This window comes from Nomascus leucogenys, chromosome 15 (assembly GCF_006542625.1).
Source record: "Nomascus leucogenys isolate Asia chromosome 15, Asia_NLE_v1, whole genome shotgun sequence".
Taxonomy (NCBI): domain Eukaryota; kingdom Metazoa; phylum Chordata; class Mammalia; order Primates; family Hylobatidae; genus Nomascus; species Nomascus leucogenys.
In genome coordinates, this window is record NC_044395.1 from 26,845,188 (window position 1) to 26,869,748 (window position 24,561).

Consider the following 24,561-nt stretch of genomic DNA (forward strand, 5'->3'; position numbering starts at 1 on the left):
TTATACCCCACTAACTAACCTCTTCTGCTCCCCCTACCCCCAGCCTCTGGTAACCACTCACTATTTTCAATAATCCTACATTTAAAAAATAGCCTTGATATATATCTATCATTGTCATTGAAAAAAAAACTTACAGTAGTAATAGTTTCAGCAGCTGCTACCATATCTGCCAGGCCAGCACTAATGATATGTTCCTCCAAGTCTTTCAACATTGGCTCTATACCATTAGGAACTTTGTCCATCAATGAAAACATTAAATGTAATTCTGGAAGGAGAGAACACATTCATGTAATCATTTCATTTACTAGAATAAGAGTTTAAAGAAATATTAGTTAAAAGTTTGTAATGTTAATAGCATTCTGTGGATACAATGCCATTAGTAGTAGTTGTTTTTTTGTTTTTGAGACAGGGTCCCAGTCTGTCACCCAAGCTGGAGTACAGTGGCTCAATCACAGTTCACTGCAGCCTTGACCTCTTGGGCGCAAGCAATCCTCCCATCTCAGCCTCCTGAGTAGCTGGGACCACAGGCACATGTCACCATGCCCGGCTAATGTTTTTTGTAATTTTGTAGAGACAGGGTCTCCCATTGTTGCCCAAGCTGGTCTCAAACTTCGGGGCTCACACAATCCTCTTGCCTTGGTCTCTCAAAGTGCTGGGATCATAGGTATGAGCCACTGTACTTGATCTAAAAATTATGTTTTAAAAAAATCGAATTAAAAGTGATCAGGCTGGGTGTGGTGGTTCACGCTTGTAACTCCAGCACTTTGGGAGGCCAAGGTGGGAGGATCATTGGAGCCCAGGAGTTAAAAAGACCAGTCAGGGCAACATGGCAAAACCCATCGTTACACACACACACACAAACAAAAACAAACAAACAAAATTAGCTGGGTGTGGTGATGCATGTCTTTGGTCCCAGATACTTGGGAGGCTGAAGTGTGAGGATTGCCCGAGCCCAGGAGGCTGAGGCTGCAGTGAGCCGTGACTGCACCATTGTACTCAGCCTGTGTGACAGGGCAAGACAGTCTCAAAAAATAAAAATAAAAAAAGTGATCAAATACTGCAAAACCCAACTCCTTTCTTTAAAAGGTCAGTCATTTGGCCAGAAGCAGTGGAGATCAGCCTGGGCAACAAGGTGAGGCTCTGCCTCTACAAAAGATACAAAAGTTAGCCAGGCGTGGTGGTACACGGCTGTAGTCCCAGCTACTCAGGAGGCTGGGAGGTGGGAGGATCGCTTGAGCCCAGGAGGTCAAGGCTATAGTGAGTTGTGATCGTGCCACCGCATTCCAGCTTGGGCAACACAGCGAGACCCAGTCTCAAAAGAAAAGGTGAGTCATTTGATTTTCGATGCAAAGGAATATTTATTTACATACAAGATTAGTTTATTTCATAAAGTTAGTTGTAATATTAAATATACAGCCACATCATCAAAAGGTAAAAAATAACATGAGTAATAATTACGAAAGCAACTGTATTAGAGATTAGAATATAAAACTGTACTCATAAAGAATTTTTCAATTTACAAAGCACTTTTTCATGTTATGCCATTTTATTGACCTTCACAAAAACCCTACCTCACAGTACTGATTACCAGTAAATAAATCCTTTTGAAAAGAGTGCAACATAGATCAGACATAACTCTAATTAGACTGGCACACAGAATAGAAGTATTTTGTTTATGCCAATAAAGCAGCTTGCTTTTTACTACTGAATTACTCCCAAAAAGTGTATGAACTTAAGTGAGTTGAAATATGCAATTTAAATGCAACTAGAGATTAAACAGGACCTTGCACTTAGATATAATAAAATCTGGAAACTCAGCAGAAGTAAGTTATTTAAAAAACAAAAGCAAAAAAATGTTAAAAGCAGTTTTACTGGGGTACTAGGTATATGTACAATTTTTTTTTTAGTTTGTTATATACTTGCTACCTCTCAAAACATATCTTTTTAAGAAAACATTGAAGTAATAAAAAAAATCCTTTAGAAATCTTATAAAGTAGTTTTAGGGACAGAGATGAAGACTATTAACAGGGAGTGTTTTATTACGTTCTAAAAAGATTGATCACAAGGTTCCACACAAAAGTCAAACACCTGGTTCTAATCTGTAACATATGTTTCCAGTTTAAATTGGCCTTTAAAAGCAGTGTCTTGCTTTTGAGAAAAAAGTAGAAATTCACCATACACATACACAGATGTTGATAGCTAAGAGGGAAAATGCTTAAAATTTAAGTTTATATACTCTTTAGCAGTGCCTCTGTGTTAAATATTTTATCTATTTCCTTAAGTATAGTTTAACAGTTCCACATATACCTATGTGGAAAAGAATTATCTAAGAGCAACTTACTAAGTGATTTGTTTCAAAGATACCCTCTTAGAAGATTATGATAACTTTATGTGATGTTTTACCTACTTTCAGTTTCATTTCTCTTGATCATGCCTTGGCACTCAGCTAAGATAGTCTCTTTAAATGATGTCACCAGGGCATTTACACAGCATTCCATGAGCTGAAATATATCAAAAATTAGTCAAGGCTACTATAAGCAGTATAGCACAAATCTATTCCAACTCACAAAATAAAACAATACTGTTCAACAGAAAAAAAAATTATACTGAAAGTAGATTTCACTTACCTTAACTATAGGATTACTGAAGATGGATATGCTATACTAGTTTAGCAAAGTATATTTTCCCCTAAGGAAAAAAACTATAGAACTAGACTCTCTTTAGAAATATTAACAAAAGTCCTCAAGGAGGGGAGAGAAAAATATATAAAATAAAAATATACAAAACCAAACTTTGATTAACTCTTCCTGTCCAGAGAAAACGTGTTTTAAAATTAGGTTATAAAATTCTAGAAGTGTCAATACATTCATTCAACAAACAATTATTGGATGCCTACTTCGTGCAGGCACTAAAGTATTTAGGAGACAAGAATAAGATATAATTCCTGCTCTCGAAGAGATCACTGTCTAATTGAGAGTGAGGAGGGCAGTAAACCTACACTGCTAACTAAACATAACTCAGTTAAGTGGCATCACACACATACACAAACACACATAAAATAAAAACAAACTTAGAAACTACTTTTTTCTAGGGTAGTTAAAATGGCCTCATCCGCAAGTCGATACCTAAATGGGATCCTGTAAAATAAATACAAGCCCTAAAATAGGTTACGTATTCTAGGAATACCAGGAAGCTTAAAATGGTAGAGAAGAAACAGACAGTGGAAGAGAAGGCTAGAAAGATAGGCTGCAACCAGATTATGAATGAAAATCTATGATTTGGGGTTTTATTTTATAGGTAGGGAAGGAAGAACAAAGGAAGGTTTTTTTGTTTAAGAGACAGGGTCTTGCTCTGCTGCCCAAGCTGGCGTACAGCGGCATTACTACATAGCTACTATCATACCTCACTACAGCCTTGAACTCCTAGGCTCAAGTGATCCTCCTGCCTCAGCCTCTCGAGTAGCTAGGACTACAGGGATGTACTATCAAGTCTGGTTAATTTTTTAAACTTTTATGTAGAGATGATGTCTTACTATGTTCCCCAGGCTGGTCACAAACTCCTGGTCTCAAATGATCCCCCTGTCAGTCTCCTGAAGTATAGGATTACAGGTGTGAACCATCAGGCCTGGCCCCAAGGAAGTTTTAAACAGAGGATACACATAATGAGATTCTCGTCTCCTCAAGTCATTATTAAAGATCAGTGTAATGGTAGTAAGGCAGGTGGTAAGGAGTGGGTGGTTGGGATATGGTAACGAGGCTGTTGAACTATTTCAGGTAAGATAGCAAGGGTCTAGTGCTCTAGGAGGCCATCAGGAAAATCTAAATGAGGCAGAAGATATCATGTCATCTCTGCTCCCTCATGTCATGTAATTATTTACTTCTCTTCTGGGGATCAGATGAAATTAATAGGTTGTGAGGACTAAAGCTAAGTACAATAAGGCCGATATATCTCTTCTGAAAAACAGATCATCTATCTGTAAATTAAGGGAGGGAATTACGTGTCCCTTAAAAATTTTTTATTAAAAATTCCTTTGGAATTGACATAATGTTGATAACTACTAAAGTTGAATTTAGGTAACGGGATTCATTATACTGTTCTTCCTACATTGTAAAAATGCTTAAAATTTTCCGAATAAAGAATTTTCTGTGGTCCCTGTGAGTTGGGGGGCTGAGGTGGGAGGATCACTTAAGCTCAGGAGGCTGCAGTGAGCCTTGATCATGTCACTGCAGTGTAGTATGGGCGACAGAGCAAGACTGTCACAAAAAAAAAAAAGGTTTTTTCAGGCTCCTCTACGAGAATGATGCTGATGACTTTTAAATGCATATATCCATGTATATTTCTGTCCTAAGAAAATAATACACATGGCTGGGCGAGGTGGCTCATAGCCTATAATCCCAGCACTTTGGGAGGCTAAGGCGGGCGGATCACCTGAGGTCAGGAGTTCAAGACCAGCCTGACCAACACGGAGAAACCCCGTCTCTACTAAAAATTACCCGGGCATGGTGGGCGCCTGTAATCCCAGCTACTCGGGAGGCTGCGGCAGGAGAATTGCTTAAACCCAGGAGGCAGAGATTGCAGTGAGCCGAGATTGTGCCATTGCACTCCAGCCTGGGCAACAAGAGCAAAACTCCGTCTCAAAAAAGGAAAAAAAAAAAAAAGAAAGAAAAGAATACATACATAAAGTGGTTAAGAAACTCTTTCCTTGCAAGGTGGAAATCTCTGCCCCAATTGCTGAGTAATCTCATTCTATAACATCACTGGAATAGGCCCAAATAAACACTTGCACCTTCAGCAGTGAAACCAGATTGAGCATAGGTAAATCTAACAATATATAACTAATAGAGAACAAAGACAAAGTGGAATCTTAATAAACTCTAAGCTCTGTGTTTTCTATTTCATTGAAAACTTTCACTTGAGCATTATCCTGTTCAGTGGTAGTTGAAATTTTGCAGATTCTAAAAATCCAGACAAGTGTGTTTCAGACTGTATGTTGTGAAATCAGTTTTAATGGCCGTGACCAGGTTTTTTTAAAAAAAAAAATGTACATAGGACAGAACAAAAAATATCAGAGTGTATCACATATTGTAACAATGATATTATTTAATAAGACTTTTGTTTCAGATATGTACAAATAAACAGTATATTCTAAGCCACAATATAAAATGTATTTCTTATTGTGGATTACAACTAGGATTAAAAGGAGAAGCTAAATTGACAACATAATTAAAGTAAACTGAGAAGAATTTGGTAAATGCTTAAATGAAAGGGATTAGGGAAATGAAAGGTTGTTGAATCCATTTCTAGCTTGAGAGGTTAAACAAATTATTATAACAGGTATCTTTCAATGAGCACTTACTTTGTACCAGGCATTATGCTAAATGCTTTACATATAGATCTCATTTAACCCACATGGCAACCAAGTGAGGCAGATTTTACTTTATGAAGACATAGACTGAGAGTAGCTACATAACTTGCAAATGTTGTACAGTTGGTTCATAAGGTCTTGAGTTATAATTTGAGGCCAGGTATGTATCTCCAAAGCCTCCAACTTTTCTTACTACAGAAGTAGAGCATGTACATACTTAGTAATGGCTACATGCTCAGAACCAAGTTATGTGTTTTAAGGAATAGAGAAGTATAAACATGGTTCATGCCCTCAATGATCTTACAATCCAGTTGGTAACCCATAAACTATATACCTAAAAACGTATATGGTTCATATGTATAGATGTGTATGAAAAGAAGATCAGCTTCACTAACAAGCAAATAACTGGAAAACGCATCATTACTATACTATAAACTTAAGGACAAAGACTGTGCTCTGTCCACAGCTATACAGACTGTGCTGTGTCCCGGCACACAGCTGGTGCTTGATAAGAAATACAAGGCAGTCTATAATTTGCCCCTAAACCTAGTGGTAGAAACAATAGTTACCATGGGAATTCAAATAGGAAGAAACTGATGAAGGCTACATCATCTGAGCTACTTTATTACAACTTTATTACAAGATGAGTTAAAAGAATCCTTGTAAGATTTTGGGTAGGCAGAAGAAAACATTGCTAAAATGAATCCAAGAAAAAATAGTAACAGAGTGAGTTATATGAATAAGAAAATATTTCTTATTGGAGTAGAGTGACTCTTGCTGGACAATATTAAGTCAGAAAAACAGGTTAGGGTCAAATTATGAAGGGTCTTCAAAATCAGGGGTATGAAACGATGATGCTCTGGGTTTTTTTGAGACGGAGTCTCCCTCTGTCGCCCAGGCTGGAGTGCAGTGGTGGGATCTTGGCTCACTGCAAGCTCCGCCTCCTGGGTCCACACCATTCTCCCGCCTCAGCCTCCTGAGTAACTGGGACAACAGGCACCCGCCACCACGCCCAGCTAAATTTGTTTTTGTATTTTTAGTAGAAACGGGGTTTCACCATGTTAGCCAGGATGATCTTGATCTCCTGACCTTGTGATCTGCCTGCCTCAGCCTCCCAAAGTGCTGGGATTATAGGCGTGAGCCACCATGCCCAGCCAGTACTCTGGTTTTTGGATAGAAAACAATGAAAATGATGTTTATGAAAGATTATCCTGAATTCACAAAAGAATAAATACAAATGGTCAGGAATAAGAATAAATATGCAGGCCAGGCTGGACAACATAGTGAGACCCTGTTTCTAAAAAAAATAATAAAAAATAGAGGAGTGGAGCAAGATGGCCAAATAGAAGCCTCCACCGATCATTCCTCTTGCAGGAACACCAAATTTAACAACTATTTACACACAAAAAAACACCTTCATAAGAACCAAAAATCAGGTGAGCATTCATAGCACCCGGTTTTAACTTCATGTCACTGCAAGAGGCACGGAAGAGGGTAGGAAAGATAGTCTTGAATCGCCAGTGCTACCCCTCTCTCATCCCCCAGCAGCAGCTGTATGGCATGGAGAATCTGTGTGCTTGGGAGAGGGAGAGAGCAGCGACTGTGAGATATTGCACTGAACTCACTGCCACCCTTTCACAGCAGAAAGCAAAAGTAGGATAAACTCAGCTGACACATGCCCATGGAGGGAGCATTTAGACTAGTCCTAGACAGAGGTGAATCGCCCATTCCAGCAGTGAGGACTTGAGTTCTAGCAAGCCTCGCACTGTAGGCTAAAGTACTCTGGGGCTCCAAATAAACTTCAAAGGCAGTCTAGGCCACAAGGACTGTAACTTCTAGGCAAACAATAACAAATAATGAGATAGAAGCCATAATAAAATTTCTCCCAACAGGCCGGGTGCAGTGGCTCATGCCTGTAATCCCAGCACTTTGGGAGGCAGAGGCGGGCAGATCACGAGGTCAGGAGAGAGACCAACCTGGCTAACACGGTGAAACCACATCTCTACTAAAAATACAAAAATTAGCTGGGCGTGGTGGCAGGCTCCTGTAATCTCAGCTACTTGGGAGGCTGAGGCAGGAGAATGGTGTGAACCCAGGAGGCGGAGCTTGCAGTGAGCCGAGATCATGCCACTGCACTCCAGCCTGGGTAACAGAGCGAGACTCCGTCTCAAAATAAATAAATAAATAAAATAAATAAAAATTAAATTAAATTTCTCCCAACAAAGAAAAGCCTGACACCTGATGGCTTCACTGCTGAATCCTACCAAATATTTAAAGCAGAACTAATATCAATTCTACTCAAACTGTTCTGAAAAATAGAAGAGGAGGGAATACTTCCAAACTCATTCTATGAGGCCAGTATTGCCCTAATACCAAAAGCAGACAAAGACACATTTTAAAAAGAAAACTACAGGCCAATATCACTGATGAATATTGATGTAAAAATCCTCAACAAAATACTAGCAAACCAAATTTTTGTTTTGTTTTTGTTTTTTTGAGACAGAGTATCACTCTGTTGCTCAGGCTGCAATGCAGTGGCATGATCTTGGCTCACTGCAAGCTCCACCTCCCAAGTTCAAGCAACTCTCCTGCCTTAGCCTCCCGAGTAGCTGGGATTACAAGCACCCAACACCTTGCCCGCTAATTTTTGTATTTTTTTTTAGTAGAGATGGGGTTTCACCACGTTGGCCAGGCTGGTCTCGAACTTCTGACCTCAAGTATCCACCCGCCTTGGCCTCCCTAATGTGCTGGGATTACAGGCGTGAGCCACTGAGCCCAGCCTAGCAAACCAAATTTAGCAACACCTTAAAAAAATCATTCATCATGACCAAGTGGGATTTATCCCTGGATGCAAGGATGGTTCAACATACACAAATTGATCAATGTGATACATCATATCAACAGAATGGCAGACAAAAAACATATGTTCATTTTAATTGATGCTGAAAAAGCATCTGATAAAATCCAACATTCCTGCATGATACAAACCCTCAAAACACTGGGTACAGAACAAACATACCTCAACATAATAAAAGCCACATGAGACCCGTAGCTAGTATCATACTGAATGGAGAAAAACTAAAAATCTTTCCTCTAAGATCTGAAACATGACAAGGATGCCCACTGTCACCACTTTTATTCAAAATAATACTGGAAGTTGTAGTTAGAGGAATCAGACAAAAGAAAGAAAGAGCATCCAAATTGGAAAGGAAGATGTCAAACTACCCTTGTTTGCAGATGATATTACCTACAATGAGGCATCATCTCATCCCAGTTAAAGTAGCTTTTATCTATAAGACAGGCAATAACAAATATTGGTGAGGATGTGTAGAAAAAGGAACCCTCGTATAATGATGGTGGGAATGTAAATTAGTACCAGCACTATGGAGCAGTTTGGAGGTTCCTCAAAAACTAATACAGAGCTACCTTATGATCCAGCAATCCCACTGCTGGCTATATACCAAAAAGAAAGGAAATGAGCATATGGAAGAGATAGATGCACTCCCACGTTTATTGCAGCACTATTTATAATCAAGATTTGGAAGCAACCTTACTGTCCATCAACAAATGAATGGATAATGAAAATGTACATAAACACAATGGAGTACTATTCAGCCATAAAAAAAGAATGAGATCCTGTCATTTGTATTAACACGGATGAAACCGGAGAACACTGTGTTAGGTGAAATAAGCCAGGCACAGAAAGACGAACTTCGCACGATCTGACTCATTTGTGGAAGCTAAAAATTAAAACAATTGAACTCATGGAGATAGAGAGTAAAGGACAGTTGCCAGATGCTGGGTAGGGTAGTGAGGTGGTGGTGGGGAAATAGGAATGGTTAATGGGTACAAAAAAACCAGAATGAATAGTCGGGCGCAGTGGCTCACATCTGTAATCCCAGCACTTTGGGAGGCTGAGCCAGGTGGATTGCCTGAGGTCAGGAGTTCGAGACCAGCCTGACCAACACAGAGAAACCCTGTCTCTACTAAAAATACAGAATTAGTGGTGGTGCATGCCTGTAATCCCAGCTACTCGGGAGGCTGAGGCAGAAGAATCACTTGAACCCAGGAGGTGGAGGTTGCGGTGAGCCGAGATCTCGCCATAGCACTCCAGCCTGGGTGGGCAACAAGAACAAAACTCCGTCTCAAAACAAAACAAAACAAAACAAAAAACAAAAACAAAAACAGAATGAATAAAACATAGTATTTGATAACATAACAGGGTGACTATAGTAAAAAATAATTTAATTGTACGTTTAAAAATAATAAAAAAATATAATTGGATTGTCTGTAACAAAAAGGATAAATGCTTGAGGTGATTGACACCATTTGCCCTGATGTGATTATCATGCATTGCATGCCCGTATCAAAATGTCTCATGTAACCCATAAATATATACAACTACATACACCATGTATGTATGCACAAAATATTTTTATATTTATAAAATAAATATTATTTATAATTTTATATATTTATAATATTTAATATTTATAATTATTAATATTCATTAATTTTTAAATGCACACAAAAAATATTTTAAAATCTATGATACTGGTAGATTGGTAAAAATCAATAGACTGACAAAACTCAGATCAGCAACGAGATGGATAAACAAGTACACTGTTGATGGGACTACATTCCTGAAAGTCAGTTTGGTATTTATTGTGTAGCAATTTATAAAAGGTTCAGGGACTTTTACCTCAGCTATCTAATTTCCAGGAGATTCTATTCCAAGAGGAAGCCAAGTGTGAGAAAAGATGTATACACAAGGATGTTAAAAAGATAGCGGCATTTAAGGATATTCCAGAAAGCACTATTTATAAGAAATAAACTATAAACAATGAAAATGGTCATCATTAGAGAACTGGTTAGTAATACTACAGTGCATACAGGTTACATTATAATATAGACTGTGATATGATTTGGCTCTGTATCCCCAGCCAAATTTCATCTCGAATTGTAATCCCCACGTGTTGAGACAGGGACCTGGTGGGAGGTGACTGGATCAGCATGGTTTCCCCCATGCTGTTCTTATGATAGAGAGGGAATTCTCAAAATCTGATGGTTTTAAAAGTGGCAGTTTCTCCTGCACACTCTCTCTCTCTCTCCTGCCACCACATAAGATGTGCCTTGCCTCCCCTTTGCCTTCTGCCATGATTTTAAGTTTCCTGAGGACTCCCAGGCCATGTGGAACTGAGTCAACTAAACCTCTTTCCTTTATAAATTACTCAGTCTCAGGTAGTTATCTTTATAGCAGTGTGAAAATGGACTAATACAATGTGTGTGGAGTAAAAATGAGCAACATCATAAATTTATTTTTAAATGTAGGAATGCAGGAGGGAAGGGAGGCAAAACGGGGAGGAAAATAGAGAGGAAGGAATGGAAAAGAAGGAAAACAGAAAAAGAACGATCAACAAAACAAGCATGACAAAATAATGATAACTGTTGAATCTGGAAGACTGGGTATGGGGGTAGGGTTCATTATAGTATTTTCTCTACTTGTGTAAATATTTTAAAACTTTCATTACAAAGCTTTTTTAAAAAAATAAAAAGAACAACTATGGTATAGATTTCTATATATTAAAAAAATCCTTCAGAAAATTATTTTACCTAGGCAAAAAGAAGGGAGATTGCTAGACAGAATTCTCTCCTTATTTCAAATGAGTCTTGTCCTAACCAGAGAGTCAGTTTCTTGAGGACAGAGATCATGTTATTCCTCTTTTGTATTTCTTCCCATTTACCAAATTACTATATACATAGTTGATCCTAAATATATAACTTATTATTTGAAAATACATCTTGAATGGAAAGTATAGTGATAAGCCATCTCTCTCACCTTGTATTCCCTTTCTGTCTCCTTTTGCTAGATTCCGTGAAGAAAAAAACTTTTTGCCATATGCCATCAACTCCTGTATGTTTGCCTGAGATGAGCACAACTTCTAAATCCATAGCAATCTCTCCCCAGAGGTCTGCAAGGTGAAACACTTTAACCATCAATGTGCTTGATGTTTTAACCTCCTCTATAGCAAGACTATAAGCTCTTCAAAAATAATGCCTGCCATAAAACACAGCAGGCACTCCAATAAGTACCTGTTGAATGAATGAATTCATAGGTCTGGAAAATGAAAGGTGAGACAGGTAGGCTACGAGATATGGTAGATTCTTATTCTTTTTTCTTTTTTTTTGAGGCAGTTTTGCTCTTGTTGCCCAAGCTGAAGTGCAATGGCGCGATCTCACTGCAACCTCTGCCTCCCGGGTTCAACCAATTCTCCTGCCTCAGCCTCCCGAGTAGCTGGGATTACAGGCATGCACCACCATGCCCGGCTAATTTTTTGTATTTTTAGGAGAAACAGGGCTTCATCACGTTAGCCAGGCTGGTCTCGAACTTCTGACCTCAGGTGATTCACCCGCCTCGGCCTCCCAAAGTGCTGGGATTACAGGCGTGGGCCACGGCATCCAGCCAGATTCTTTTAGTGGTATTCAATTTGCATAATTATTTCTACCTCACTCAAATTTTGTTTAAAAAAAAGCATTTCTGATTTTCATTAGTTACATAGCTCTGTATAAGGAATAGTTTGCTTTGCCTCAGCTACAACGTAAGAGTTGAACTAAAAATTATCTTAAGTTCCCCCACTTTATGATTCTACTCTATCATTATCAGGCTCTTAACCATACAAGGATATCTGTAATGTATTCGATAATTAATTTCCTGGCCTTGCTAGTTTGACTAAGATTCTTTCTGTACTATTATGATTAGTGGCACTACAAAAGTCTGGATCACCTTGCCTTTTGAACACCAAGCTTAATTTTTTTTTTTTTAATTTTAGACCTCCTCTGTGGAGAGGATACCATGCCTGAAATACCAAAATACTGAAGGTTAATAAGTACTTATTTTAATGTTAATAATTTATAACTTGTGGCCTAGTTGCTTATTCAGCTTTTTAAATCAGTTTTGCACAGATGGTAAAATAGTTTTTACTTGTCTTAGAATTAGTAAGCAGTTTTCTCTGAACCAGTGCCTAACAGTAAAAGCTACCATGCCAGGCACAGTGCTCAAATGCTTAATATATCATATTTCATTTAATTCTGCTAATACAAAAGGGTATTATTTAATTTTTTTTTTTTTTTTTTAGACAGAGTCTCGCTCTGTCACCCAGGCAATGGTGTGATCTCTCCCTATTGCAACCTCCGCCTCCTGGGTTCAAGCTATTCTCCTGCCTCAGCCTCCTGAGTAGTTGAGATTACAGGTGCGTGCCACCACTTTCAACTAATTTTTTTGAATTTTTTCTAGTAGAGACAGGGTTTCACCATGTTGGCCAGGCTGGTCTTGAACTCCTGACCTCATGATCCACCCATCTCGGCCTCCCTAAGTGCTAGGATTGCAGGCGTGAGCCATCGCGCCCGGCCTATTCCATTTTATAGTTAGGAAAAGAGAGACTACAAAGGTTGAATAACCTCCCAAAATGCAGACAGCTGGTAAAATAACATCTGTGGGATTCAAATCCTCATCTAATTCCAACACGTATGACCCTAACCACTGTAATACACTCCCTCCCTATTGGTGCCCTGGTCATTCTGAAGTGATCAAGACTTACATTACCAATTCACTTTTCTATTCCTCTATTGCATAAACAATCCATTTTATTCTAGTGTCATCCTGAGGATAGAGACTAGGTCTATCTTATTATCCCCAACTAGCATAATGCCTGACACACTGTGGGTACGTAATAAATACTAATTGAACTTCCCTAGGAAATACTAAGGTATGCAGGACTATCACCTAAAAACTAAAAACCAAACACAAATTTTAAGTCATTTTGGCTTAAAGCTGGGTGTGGTTGCATGCGCCTACAGTCCTAGCAACTCAGGAGGCTGAGGTGGGAAGACTGCTGAAGGCAAGGAATTCGAGAATGCAGTGCCCTATGATCAAACCTGTGAATAGCCACTGCACTCCAGCCTGGGCAACATAGCGAGGCTCTGCCTCTTAAAACACAAAAGGCATTTTGGCTTAATTTTTTTTCTTGCTCTTTTCTTATGGTTGTGTTATTTTTTGCTGTCAACATGCCTGTTCAGCAGCACAGCTCGGAAGCCTCTTACCTTGTTTTACATTAAATACATTCCTGTTCATCTGCTATAGGCCCACCCAGTGATAATCAAGCTTATTGGAATTGTATGTAAAATCAGATCTAAGTAGGGTGTAAGTGGCTCTCCTATAAGTAAAAATAAAACTGTAAGAGTAGGGCTTCAGATATCTAATGCAACACTTGACTGTCTCAGATCTTCACAAGGCTAGTTCCCTATCATTCAGGTCTTAACTCCAATATCATTCCCTCAAAGAGACCTTTTCTGACCACATTCCATAATGTAAAAGCAGCAGCAGAAGCATTACCACCACCAATACACTCTACAGCATTACTCTTACTTTATTTAAAAAAAAAAAAATCACTTTTGGCTGGGTGCGGTGGCTCACGTCTGTAATCCCAGCACTTTGGGAGGCCGAGGCGGGCGTATCACGAAGTCAGGAGATCGAGACCATCCTGGCTAACATGGTGAAACCCTGTCTCTACTAAAAATACAAAACATTGGCCGGGCGTGCTGGTGGGCACCTGTAGTCCCAGCTACTCGGGAGGCTGAGGCATGAGAATCACATGAACCTGGGAAGCAGAGGTTGCAGTGAGCGGAGATTGCACCACTGCACTCTAGCCTGGGTGACACATGGGGACTATGTTTCAAAAAAAAAAAAAAAAAAAAAAAAAAAAGGAACTCTTCATAATATTCTTTTTTTTTTTTTTTTAGACGAAGTCTTGCTTTGTCGCCCAGGCTGGAGTGCGGTGGCGCAATCTCAGCTCACTGCAACCTCTGCCTTCCAGGTTCAAGAGATTCTCCTGCCTCAGCCTCCTGAGTAGCTGGGATTACAGGTGCACACCACCAAGCCCGGCTAATTTTTGTATTTTTAGTAGAGACAGGGTTTCACCATGTTGGTCAGGCTGGTCTCGACCTCCTAACCACGTGATCTGCCTGCCTCGGCCTCCCAAAGTGCTGGGATTACAGGCGTGAGCCACCGCGCCCAGCCAATATTCTTTATTTTTTCAACTTCTTTATTTTCATTAATGATAAAAGAATAGCACAAAAATAGCACCTCACTTCTCCCAACATTAACATCTTACATAACTATAGCACAACTATCAAAACCAGGAAAATAGTATTGGTACGATACTATCAATTTAACTCTAGGTCTTATTCATTTCACCAGTTTTTCCACTAATATCCTTCTCCTATTCCAGGATCCTATCCACAAGCCCATGTTGCATTTAGTTGTTATTTCTCCTACTCTCATACAATCTGTGGCAGTTCCTTTGTCCTTCAGTCTGTTATAGTCTTGACACCTTAAAGAATATTAGTCATTTTGTAGGCTATCACTTTGCGATTGTTTAATCTTCCCTCATTATTACAGTAAGATTATACATTTTTGGCAAGAATAAAACAGAAATAATATTGTATTCTTCTCAGTGCATTTTATCACGGGGTATGTCGGCATGTCCTACTACTGGTGATGTTCACCTTGATCACTTAATTAAGATGGTGTCTTCAGGCTTCTCCTTTAGTAAATGTCTTGGGGAAGATACTTTGAAACTATGCAAATATCATATTTCATTTCAAACTTTTGACCGTTACTGCCAAGTGCCGTGGCTCGTGCCTATAATCCCAGCCCTCTGGGTGGTCGAGGTGGGAGAAGTGCTCGAGCCCAGGAGTTTGAGACAAGCCTTACCAACATAGTGAGATGCGATCTCAAAAAATAAAAAATTAGCCAGGTGTAGTGGCATGCACCTGTAGTCCCAGCTACTCTGGACTTATTCTTTTAGTTGGCCTTTTACAGTTGAAAGTTCATAAGTTTAATGTGACTATGATATGACTAACATATAAATTGCAGTAGGAGATCAGAACAATTTCACCTTATAAAACTGTAACATCCCAATCCAGGTGCTGCAGGTACGTCAATCTACAACAAATACCCAAATCCTCCAAAATGAACTCATCCTTTCTCCCTCACTAAGACTTACTTTTATACTAATCTCTCAGTAGCAGCACAGTTCTCCCTGGCTGAAACCTCAGAAACATTATTGGCTTGATTCTCTGTGATATCTAGCCCCATTCACATGATACAATGTTCCACCTCTAAGAAGTTTCTCTCTTCCCTTGTCTTTTCCATTCCCACTTCTGTAACTCTACTTGGTCTGCCTAATACCTTGCCTGAATTACTGCAAATGCTTTCTACTTCTTATTCCCAGCTCCTCCCCATTCCAGTCTTCCATCTTTCCTGTCACCAGATTAATCTTCCTAAGGGACAACTCTGTGGCCCACCTGTTTAAAAAAAAAGTCAATAGCCTTCCCGGCCTTCTGAATGTAGCCCAAACCTGAATTTATATCACTATAAAGAACTTCGATAAAATAACCACTAAATTATCCTTCCTTTTGCCAATATCAAAACTATTTCAACCACTCAAAGAGGATACATACTGCAAATCAAGGACAAGCAAAACAAAAACTAAAAGAACCAAAGGGAAAAGACATCCAACTTGGCGTGATTTCTGAACAAAGAATAAAATAAACACGACTACCACTTAAGATAGACAAAGCCAAAGAAAAGTCAAAAGTAAAAAAAAAATTTTTAATCCCATTCATAGTTGAAAAATATTTGATTATGGGCAAGCTAGAATGTTATTCCTGAGAATGCAAATCTAAATCAAGGCTCCAAAGACTGAAAGGAACCAGAGGAAATACTATTGTTGTGTTTCAACAATTCCAAGACTGTCCCAACTAGATTCTAACTTTCCTTATACTAAAGCACCCTAAGGTCAGTCCTCCATGTAAAAGAAAACACCTACCATGGCACTATCACTGACCAGTTTTTTGTTTTTTAATATTTTGAGGCCAGGTATGGTGGCTCATGCCCATAATCCCAGCATTTTGGGAGGCTGAGCAGGAAGGATTGCTTGAGGCCAGGAGTTCAAAACCAGCCTGGGCTACATAGCAAGATCTGCTCTCTATGAAAAATAAAATTAAAAAATTAGCCAGGTGGCCGGGCGCAGTGGCAACACTCTGGGAGGCCAAGGTGGGTGGATCACCTAAGCTTAGGAGTTCAAGACCAGGCTGGGCAGCATGGTGAAACCCCATCTCTAATAAAAATAAAAAAATTAGCCAGGCATGCTGGCATGCGGTTGTAGTCCCAGCTACTTGGGAAGCTGAGGCAGGAGAACTTCTTGAGCCTGAGAGGCAGAGATTGCAGTGAGCCGAGATTGCACCACTGCATTCCACCCTGGGCAACAGAGAGAGAGCCCTTGTCTCAAAAAAAAAGATAAAGTATATATATATATATATATTTATTTATTAGTCAGGCATAGTGACGTGTGCCTGTAGTCCCAGCTACTTAGGATGCTGAGGCAGGAGGGGCCCTTATGCCCAGGAGTTACAGTGAGGTATAACTGCACCACTGCACTCCAGCCTGGGCAACAGAGCAAGACTTTGTTTCTAAAAATAGTAATAATTAATATTTTACCTCATGACAAATGAAGTTTGAAACACCTTCCCAGAAGGAGAAGAAATATCCCCTAGGAATAAATGATTCATTATTCACTAATTTGGTGTTTGCAGCCACTTCACAGAACATAACTGGCACAAAAAAAGAGACTCAATTGTATCTCTAAGGGAGCATATATTACTTGCAACATGAAAATCACAAAATGGTTAATTTTAGATATGCATAAAACATAATAAAAGAAAACTTACCAAAAATTAATTATATTAAATAAAGTCTAGAACAGGTATGGCAAATAGATTTGATCTTCCATACCAGCTCCAAAGGACAATGTGTTGTGAATAGATACCTCCTATGAAGTTGTGCTATGGCTCACAGGCAAAAAGAACTAAAATCAATTAACAATGTTGGTTGTTAAATAATGTTATTTGTGTTGTTTATTTGCCATTCCTATGCTTCTGTATTTCAAATAATCCCATAAAATGTTCAATTACAAAATTACTTACTGCTTCAACGGAGTTACATTCTCGTCTTGTTTCTAAATAACGTAGTGCTCGTTTTTCTTCTTCTTTTAATTTAGCATCTGCCTGTCCAGAAGCAAAATAGCAATCATTTTAAGAATATCAAGGGAATTGCTCAAATTATCACATATATTAAGTTCTAACTTACATATTTCATATAATTCTGTACACCATTTTGTTGTAAATACGAGGGTGCTTGTGTTCTATAAAATCTCTCTGTTGAATCCAAGTATGCCTTCTCAAAATTGTCCCTATAAATTTGAAGTTTATCCTCAGGATTAGAACAAAGGTTAACTGAAAAACAGAAAATACAGTATTACTCCAATTATGATCAAAATCAATATTTTGAGTATAATAAATGAAATAAATACTGAGGAGTCATTATGTGCAAGGTAACAATGCTCAAGAGAACATATAATTATATAAGACAAAATCCTTCTCCATAAGAAACTTATAAAGATAACAGCACAAAGCAGTAAAGTAAAAAATAAACAACACAGATAATATAGACTATTTTTGAATAGGTAAGAAACTGACTTCTAACTGAATAATCAAGAAAACATTCACAGAAGCAATGGGATTTAAACTGAATCTTAAAGAATAAAATAGAATTTGCATAAATGGAAATCAGTAAGGTAAGTAAATATTCAGAAGCAGAAATGCACAAGAAAATATGACTAGGTTGTCTAAGTGGATTGCAAGGTTAATAGAAGGTAAGGTAGAATGGTAAATTACAAATGGTTGTGAAGATGCCCTGGGCAACATAGTAAAATCATGTGTCTACAGAAAAATTAAGACCACACACAATGGCTCACACTTGTAATCCCAGCACTGTGGGAGGCCAAGGTGGGCAGATTACTTGAGGTCAGGAGTTCAAGACCAGCCTGGCCACTATTGCAAAACCCCGTCTCTACTAAAAATACAAACATTAGCTGGGCGTGATGGCACACACCTGTAATCTCAGCTATTCTGGAGGCTGAGGTATGAAAATTGCTTGAACTTGGGAAGTGGAGGTTGCAGTGAGCTGAGAGCATGCCACTGCACTTCAGCCTGGGTGACAGAGTGAGACTCTGTCTCAAAAAAAGGAAAAAAAAGAAAAAAATTAGCTAGATGTGGTGGTGCATGCCTGCAGTCCCAGCTACTCAGGAGACTGAGATAGGAGGACTGCTTGAGCCTGAGAGGTGGAGGCTCAATGAGCCATGATCACGCCACTGCACTCCAGCTTGGGCAACAGAGCAAAACCCCATCTTTTTTTTTAAAAAAAAAAAAAGCATGGTATACCACTTAAGGGGTAAGTAGAAAAAATACCAATAAAATAGTGCTTAAACATTAATCTTATGAACAGCATATGGGTTAAACAACAGCAATAAGATCATTATAAGAGGACTGTTTCAAAACTCTGCATGTAAAGTTTAATGTCTGGTGGCAGTTCAATTAAAAACAAATAAATTTCAGGAGCACTGCTAATGAAAATCTAAAGGCTTGACAACTAAAAGAATATGGGGGCCATGAAGAAAAGCCAGTCAAAAGTAACTCTATAGGTTCATTAACTCAATAAATACCTATCTAGAGTTATTTTGTGCCATGCATTCTATATTCAGTAAAGACACAGTGCTAACAACACAATTAAACAAAAGTACTATGCCAAGGAGGCACAGGTACCATGAAGCACTAAATGAGAGAACTTAACCTACTCTGGGAATTAAGAAACGCTTCCAGGAGGAGGATGAAGCGCAGGGAAGAAGCATACTCTAAGTCACAGGAAACAAATTAGAAGTAAGAGAGAATGTACTCCTACATGCTCTCCTTTTCATTACTTTTCATGGAAGTAACTTACTTCCTGAAAACATAAATACCTAATCTTTTAATGAACTAGTTACCTTTTACGAGCTACACATTCAAATTTATGTATCTAATTTAGTTCACTAAAAAGACTCGCCAAGAAATTAATGGCATGAAGAAAATATTAACCACATTAATATGAATTTTTATACATTCTTTTAAGCAGAATTATCAATTGCGTGCTCTCAAAAAAGGTATCTAGTACAAAAAGTAGATGTAACTTTGTATGCTAATAAACATAACTTTGATTGTGCTATTCCATAATTGTTCTACAATTTCCACGAAACAGAAATTATGATCATAAAAGTTCAGAACATACCATAGGATTCTCTTACTCCAATAACCAGCTGAGAATCAAAAGCTTCTCCCAATCTCTCAGCATGTACCAGCTTCATTGCACTATCTTGGAGTCTGTTTTTTATATTTGAAAAGATTGACTCATTCCATGTATCAAGCATAAGCTAGGAAAACAAGAAAAAATTGTAACATAATTTTCAATTATTAATATACAAAGTATCATGTACAAACACCAAAAAACAAATTAAATTTGTAGGCCTGGGCCAGGTGCAGTGGCTCACGCCTGTAGTCCCAACAATTTGGGAGGCCAATCCACCTGCCGGTGGATTGCTGGAGTCCATGAGTTCAAGACCAGCCTGGGTAGCAGGGCGAAATCCTGTCTCTACAAAAAAAAATAGCCAGGTGTGGTGGTGCACGCCTGTACTCCCAGTAAGCCGAGACCACGCCACTGCCCTCCAGCCCGAGTGACAGAGTAAGACCCTGTCTCAAAATAACTTAGGTTGCATTCACTTGAATACTTCGGGGAAGCAGTATATTTAGCATAATGGTAAAGAAGGGTCGACTGGGCATGGTCTAATCCCAAAACCTTGGGAGGCCAAGGTGGGAGGATCACTTGAGGCCAGGAGTTTGAGACCAGCCTCGGCAACACAGTAAGACCCATCTCAACAACAACAAAAAATACAAAAATTTGCTAGGCATGCTGGCATGCACCTGTAGTCCCAGCTACTTGGGAGGCTGAGGTGGGAGGATCACTTAAGTCCAGGAGGGCAAGGCTGCAGCAAGCCAAGATCACACCATTCCACTCTAGCCTGGGCAACACAGCAAGACCCCATTTCAAACAAAACAAAAGTAAATAAAGAACAAATGTTTCAGAATCCAACTGGATTTGAATCCCAGCTGTTACTTACCTGCTTTCTTATGTGTAAAATGGTCAAAATAATAGTGCAAATTTCAGTGGTTGTAAAAATTAACTATGATAATACATGGAAAATGTTTATTCTCCTGTAGTTCCATGGTTGAATTTCAGATATATTGGTGTGTTTGAAATAGACATATGCATATGTTTGTAAAGACACATAAAATATGCAAAAAGGACCAACTGAAAATCTGATACTGGACCTTATAAAAGAGTATGCAAATCTACTGTTTAGATGTTCCATTAAAATGATAAAAATGGTATATAAACATTGGTGATTATATCAGTACTCCAAGAAACTTGGTCAGATGTAGGAGATACATTAATGACAGCAACAATAACAACAAGAGTTAACAGTTTTATAACACTCATTCTGTACCTGGGACTGCTCTATGTATTGTACGCATATAACTCATTTAATCCTCATAATCTTGATATAGGTACTATGATTATCCCCCCTTTAGATATGTGAAACCTGGGGTACAGATAGCAAAGCTAACTTTCCACATTTATGCACCTCATCAGTGGCAACACTGAGATTTGAATCCAAAGACTGTGGTCCCAGAATTGATACACTTGATCACTAAGTGGATGCTGCTTCCCACAACCAATAGAGAATGGCCAAGAAAAGAGAACAAGATTATGAGACTACAAATTAAACAGCAGCCAGAAGTGTTTTTCACTTTTTTTTTTCTTGGCAAAAATTTCCCATATTGTAGTGATTTCTATCACTGAAGAACCACTGGGTATCTAAATTTACAGTATCCCTGTCAACATCAGAGCAAATTTTAAGGCTGGGATGGGGCAACAATGCCCAGGTTACACTATTGTAATGCCTGAGTGTTTTACTATAACCATAACAGTAAACAGTAAATTGACTAAAGTTCAAATGGCATTTTTTACTTTTCAAATCTACAGTTCCATTTGATTCTTAGAAGTGGAAAGATATATGGAAAATGAGGACAGAGTTTGAAGAGTTGAAAGGGAAACCTAGGAGACCCTTCATATTCAGCACTGAGTTCTTTCCATTAAATCATGACTGGTTACTTGACACAATTTTTAAATAGAAAATAAACACAGTATATACTGAATTTATAATAGAAGAATTAAGTAAAAGGGAAATCATAAAGATAGCAGTTTAGCCACAATTAAACATAAAGATATCACAAGGTAACCTAATAAAAGGAAATTTTTGAGAGAGGGAAAAAAGTAATTTAATTTCTAGTAAGGGTATAGGTTGGGTGCGGGGGCTCATGCCTGTAATTCCAACAGTTTCGGAGGCTGAGGCAGGTGGACCACCTGAGGTCAGGAGTTCGAGACGAGCCTGGCCAACATGGTGAAACCTGGTCTCTACTAAAAATACAAAAAAATAGCTGGGTGTGGTGGCACGTGCATGTAGTCCCAACTACTCAGGAGGCTGAGGCAGGAGAATTGCTTGAACCCAGGAGGCGGAGGTTGCAGTGAGCAGACGGAGCCACTGCACACTCCCGCCTAGGCAGCAGAGTGACACTCCAGTTCTTAAAAAAAAAAAAAGTACAAAGAAAGAATAGAGAAATAAAATACTGAAGATAATATCAGGAAAAGGAGAAAGTAAAAAGGAAAAGTAAAGGAGATAATGGTTGAAGATGCAGATCTATAGCTTAAGACCACATAAAAAGATGAAAGAAGATTGAAGCTAAAGACACAAAAAAGAATATTATTCAATAAAATCTAGTAAGAGCTGAAAAGCAATTGAATGTGAAGTAGAAAAACCCACTTAAAAGTTCAAATTACTATCGCTTCTCGGCCTTTTGGCTAAGATCAAGTGTAGAAGTTCAAATTACTTTCAAATGCTTCCAAATTACCCTCTTTCTGAAGAATATTAGGAAAACAATGAGAAAAATGGTCTTACCTTTCGAACAATACTGTCTTCCACATTTGATTTTTTATTGCTGCCCTGTTTACCCATTAAAGTAATCTCTAGTTGACAAAAAGGTTTTGGTAAAATATCACATTGTGTAAAGAACTTTCGCCATTCAACAATATATGCTTTTAGCAAAGCCGTATCATCTTGATGGCTCAGTACTCGCTGAAAAAAAGAGGTGTACCAATTTGAAATAAATGCAGTTGCTATGAAAAATTAAGAACAAAACATATTCATGCCAAAGTCTAAATTGTACATAACTTTTAAATTATTATACGAGCTCTTATATCTAAAAGAAATTAAAACATGTTCACAAAAAAACTTGTATATGAATGTTCATAGCAGCATTATTCAAAATAGATAAAAAGTAGAAACAGCCCAAATATCCATTAGCTGAAATATGGATAAACAATATATGGGCCAGGCGTGGTGGCTCATACGGTAGTCCCAGCACTTTGGGAGGCTGAGGCAGGAGGATTGCTTGAGCTCAGGAATTTGAGACCAACCTGGGCAACATAGCAAGACCTCATCTCCACAAATAATACAAAAAATTAGCTGGGTGTGGTGGTGTGTGCCTGTGGTCCCAGCTACTTAGGAGGTTGAGGTGGGAGGATTGCTTAAGCCCCAGCAGTTGAGGCTACAGTGAGCTGTGATTGCACCACTGCACTCTGGCCTGGGAGACAGAGCAATACCCTGTCTCAAAAAGAAAAAAAAACTAAACAAATGAAAAAAGAAACCAAAAAACCCCACAATATATGGTATATCCAAACAATAGATATTATTCGGCCATAAAGAGAAACAAATATTGTGAAAGAAACTAGTCACAAAAGGCCACATATTATGATTCCAATTACAGAAAATGTCAAATATAGACATATCCACATGGACAACAGATTAGCGATTTAGTGGGTTGGGAGAAGGGAGTGACTGTTCATAGGTATAGGATTTCTTTTTAGGGTGATGCAAATATTCTGAGATTATTGGGTGATGGTTGCACAATTGTATGAAATATACTACAACCCACTGAATCATAACCTTTAAGAGAGTAAAGTTTATGGTATATTAATTATATCTCAAGTTTTGAAAAGGTCGTAGAGTCACGCCAGGCGCGGTGGCTCATGCCTGTAACCCCAGCACTTTGGGAGGCTGAGGCGGGCAGATCACGAGGTCATGAATTTGAGACCAGTGTGACCAACATGGTGAAACCCCATCTCTACTAAAAATACAAAAATTAGCCAGGCATGGTGGCATGCGCCTGTAATCTCAGCTACTCGGAAAGCTGAGGCAGGAGAATCGCTTGAATTCGTGAGGCAGAGGTTGTAGTGAGCCGAGATCGCGCTACTGCACTGCAGCCTGGGCGACAGAGTGAGAATCCATCTCCAAAAAAAAAAAAAAAAAAAAAAAAAAAAAAAGGTGGTGGAGTGTATTTCCCCCACTATTAGAGTTTGGGCTGGTCCTGTGATTTACTTTGACCAACAGAATGCCACCGATGTAACACTGTAAGATTTCTCAGCCTATCCATGAATAGGTATTGCAGATTCCACTTTCATCTCAAAGGCTGGTTTCCTTGAGAATGACAAACCATACAGGGAAGAGAAAGCCACATCAAAAACCATATATGTGTTTTAATGCTCTCTTAGACCACCATGTCCAACAGCTCACTGCTGCTGCATTAATAAGCTCAGGCAAAATCAGCTGAGACAAGCCCAAATTGCTAAGCCACAGAATTGTGAACAAATAAAACAGTTGTGTTAATCTAGGTTAAACAAAAAAGACTCCACCTATGTTTATTTTTACTTCTTTTTTTTTGTTCTTTAAAAAATGTTATAAACATTTCAGCGCATATTGCCCTTCAACCATCTGGGAGATTTGGTTCTTCCTAACAAGGTATGTTCAATTGAAGATTGCCTAAGTAAAATGACTCACAAAAAAAAAAAAAAAAAAAAAAAGTTTCTTAAGCATTTAAAAATCTTTTAAAGATGGGTCTTTTTAAGACCCATGTCTGGCATTGCTATTCCTATTAACTGCTCAGAATTAGTGGTGCTAAATCCCATTCTTGGGTTCTTGCTGAGGTCTACATTTCCAGACTTTATTCAGTCATGTTACAGTGAAACCCTCCCCTACTTTTTTTGCCAGTGTTCAGCATATTTTTTAACATCTGTTAATAACATCTAAGGT

At 38.6% G+C, this 24,561-nt stretch overlaps 1 protein-coding gene and 1 pseudogene across 1 annotated transcript in view; one reads left to right on the forward strand and one right to left on the reverse strand.

Moving 5' to 3' along the window:
- Positions 1-24,561, reverse strand: part of CUL5 (cullin 5) — a 102,677-nt gene that overhangs the window by 36,181 nt on the left and 41,935 nt on the right. The window contains exons 4-9 of the mRNA XM_003253093.4: positions 22,372-22,548; positions 19,587-19,728; positions 17,574-17,719; positions 17,411-17,491; positions 2,408-2,501; positions 135-265 (exon numbers count right to left, since the gene is read on the reverse strand). Coding sequence (XP_003253141.1) covers positions 135-265; positions 2,408-2,501; positions 17,411-17,491; positions 17,574-17,719; positions 19,587-19,728; positions 22,372-22,548 — 771 coding nt within the window. The remainder of the gene's footprint in view (positions 1-134; positions 266-2,407; positions 2,502-17,410; positions 17,492-17,573; positions 17,720-19,586; positions 19,729-22,371; positions 22,549-24,561) is intronic.
- LOC115830586 lies at positions 22,255-22,421 on the forward strand (annotated as a pseudogene).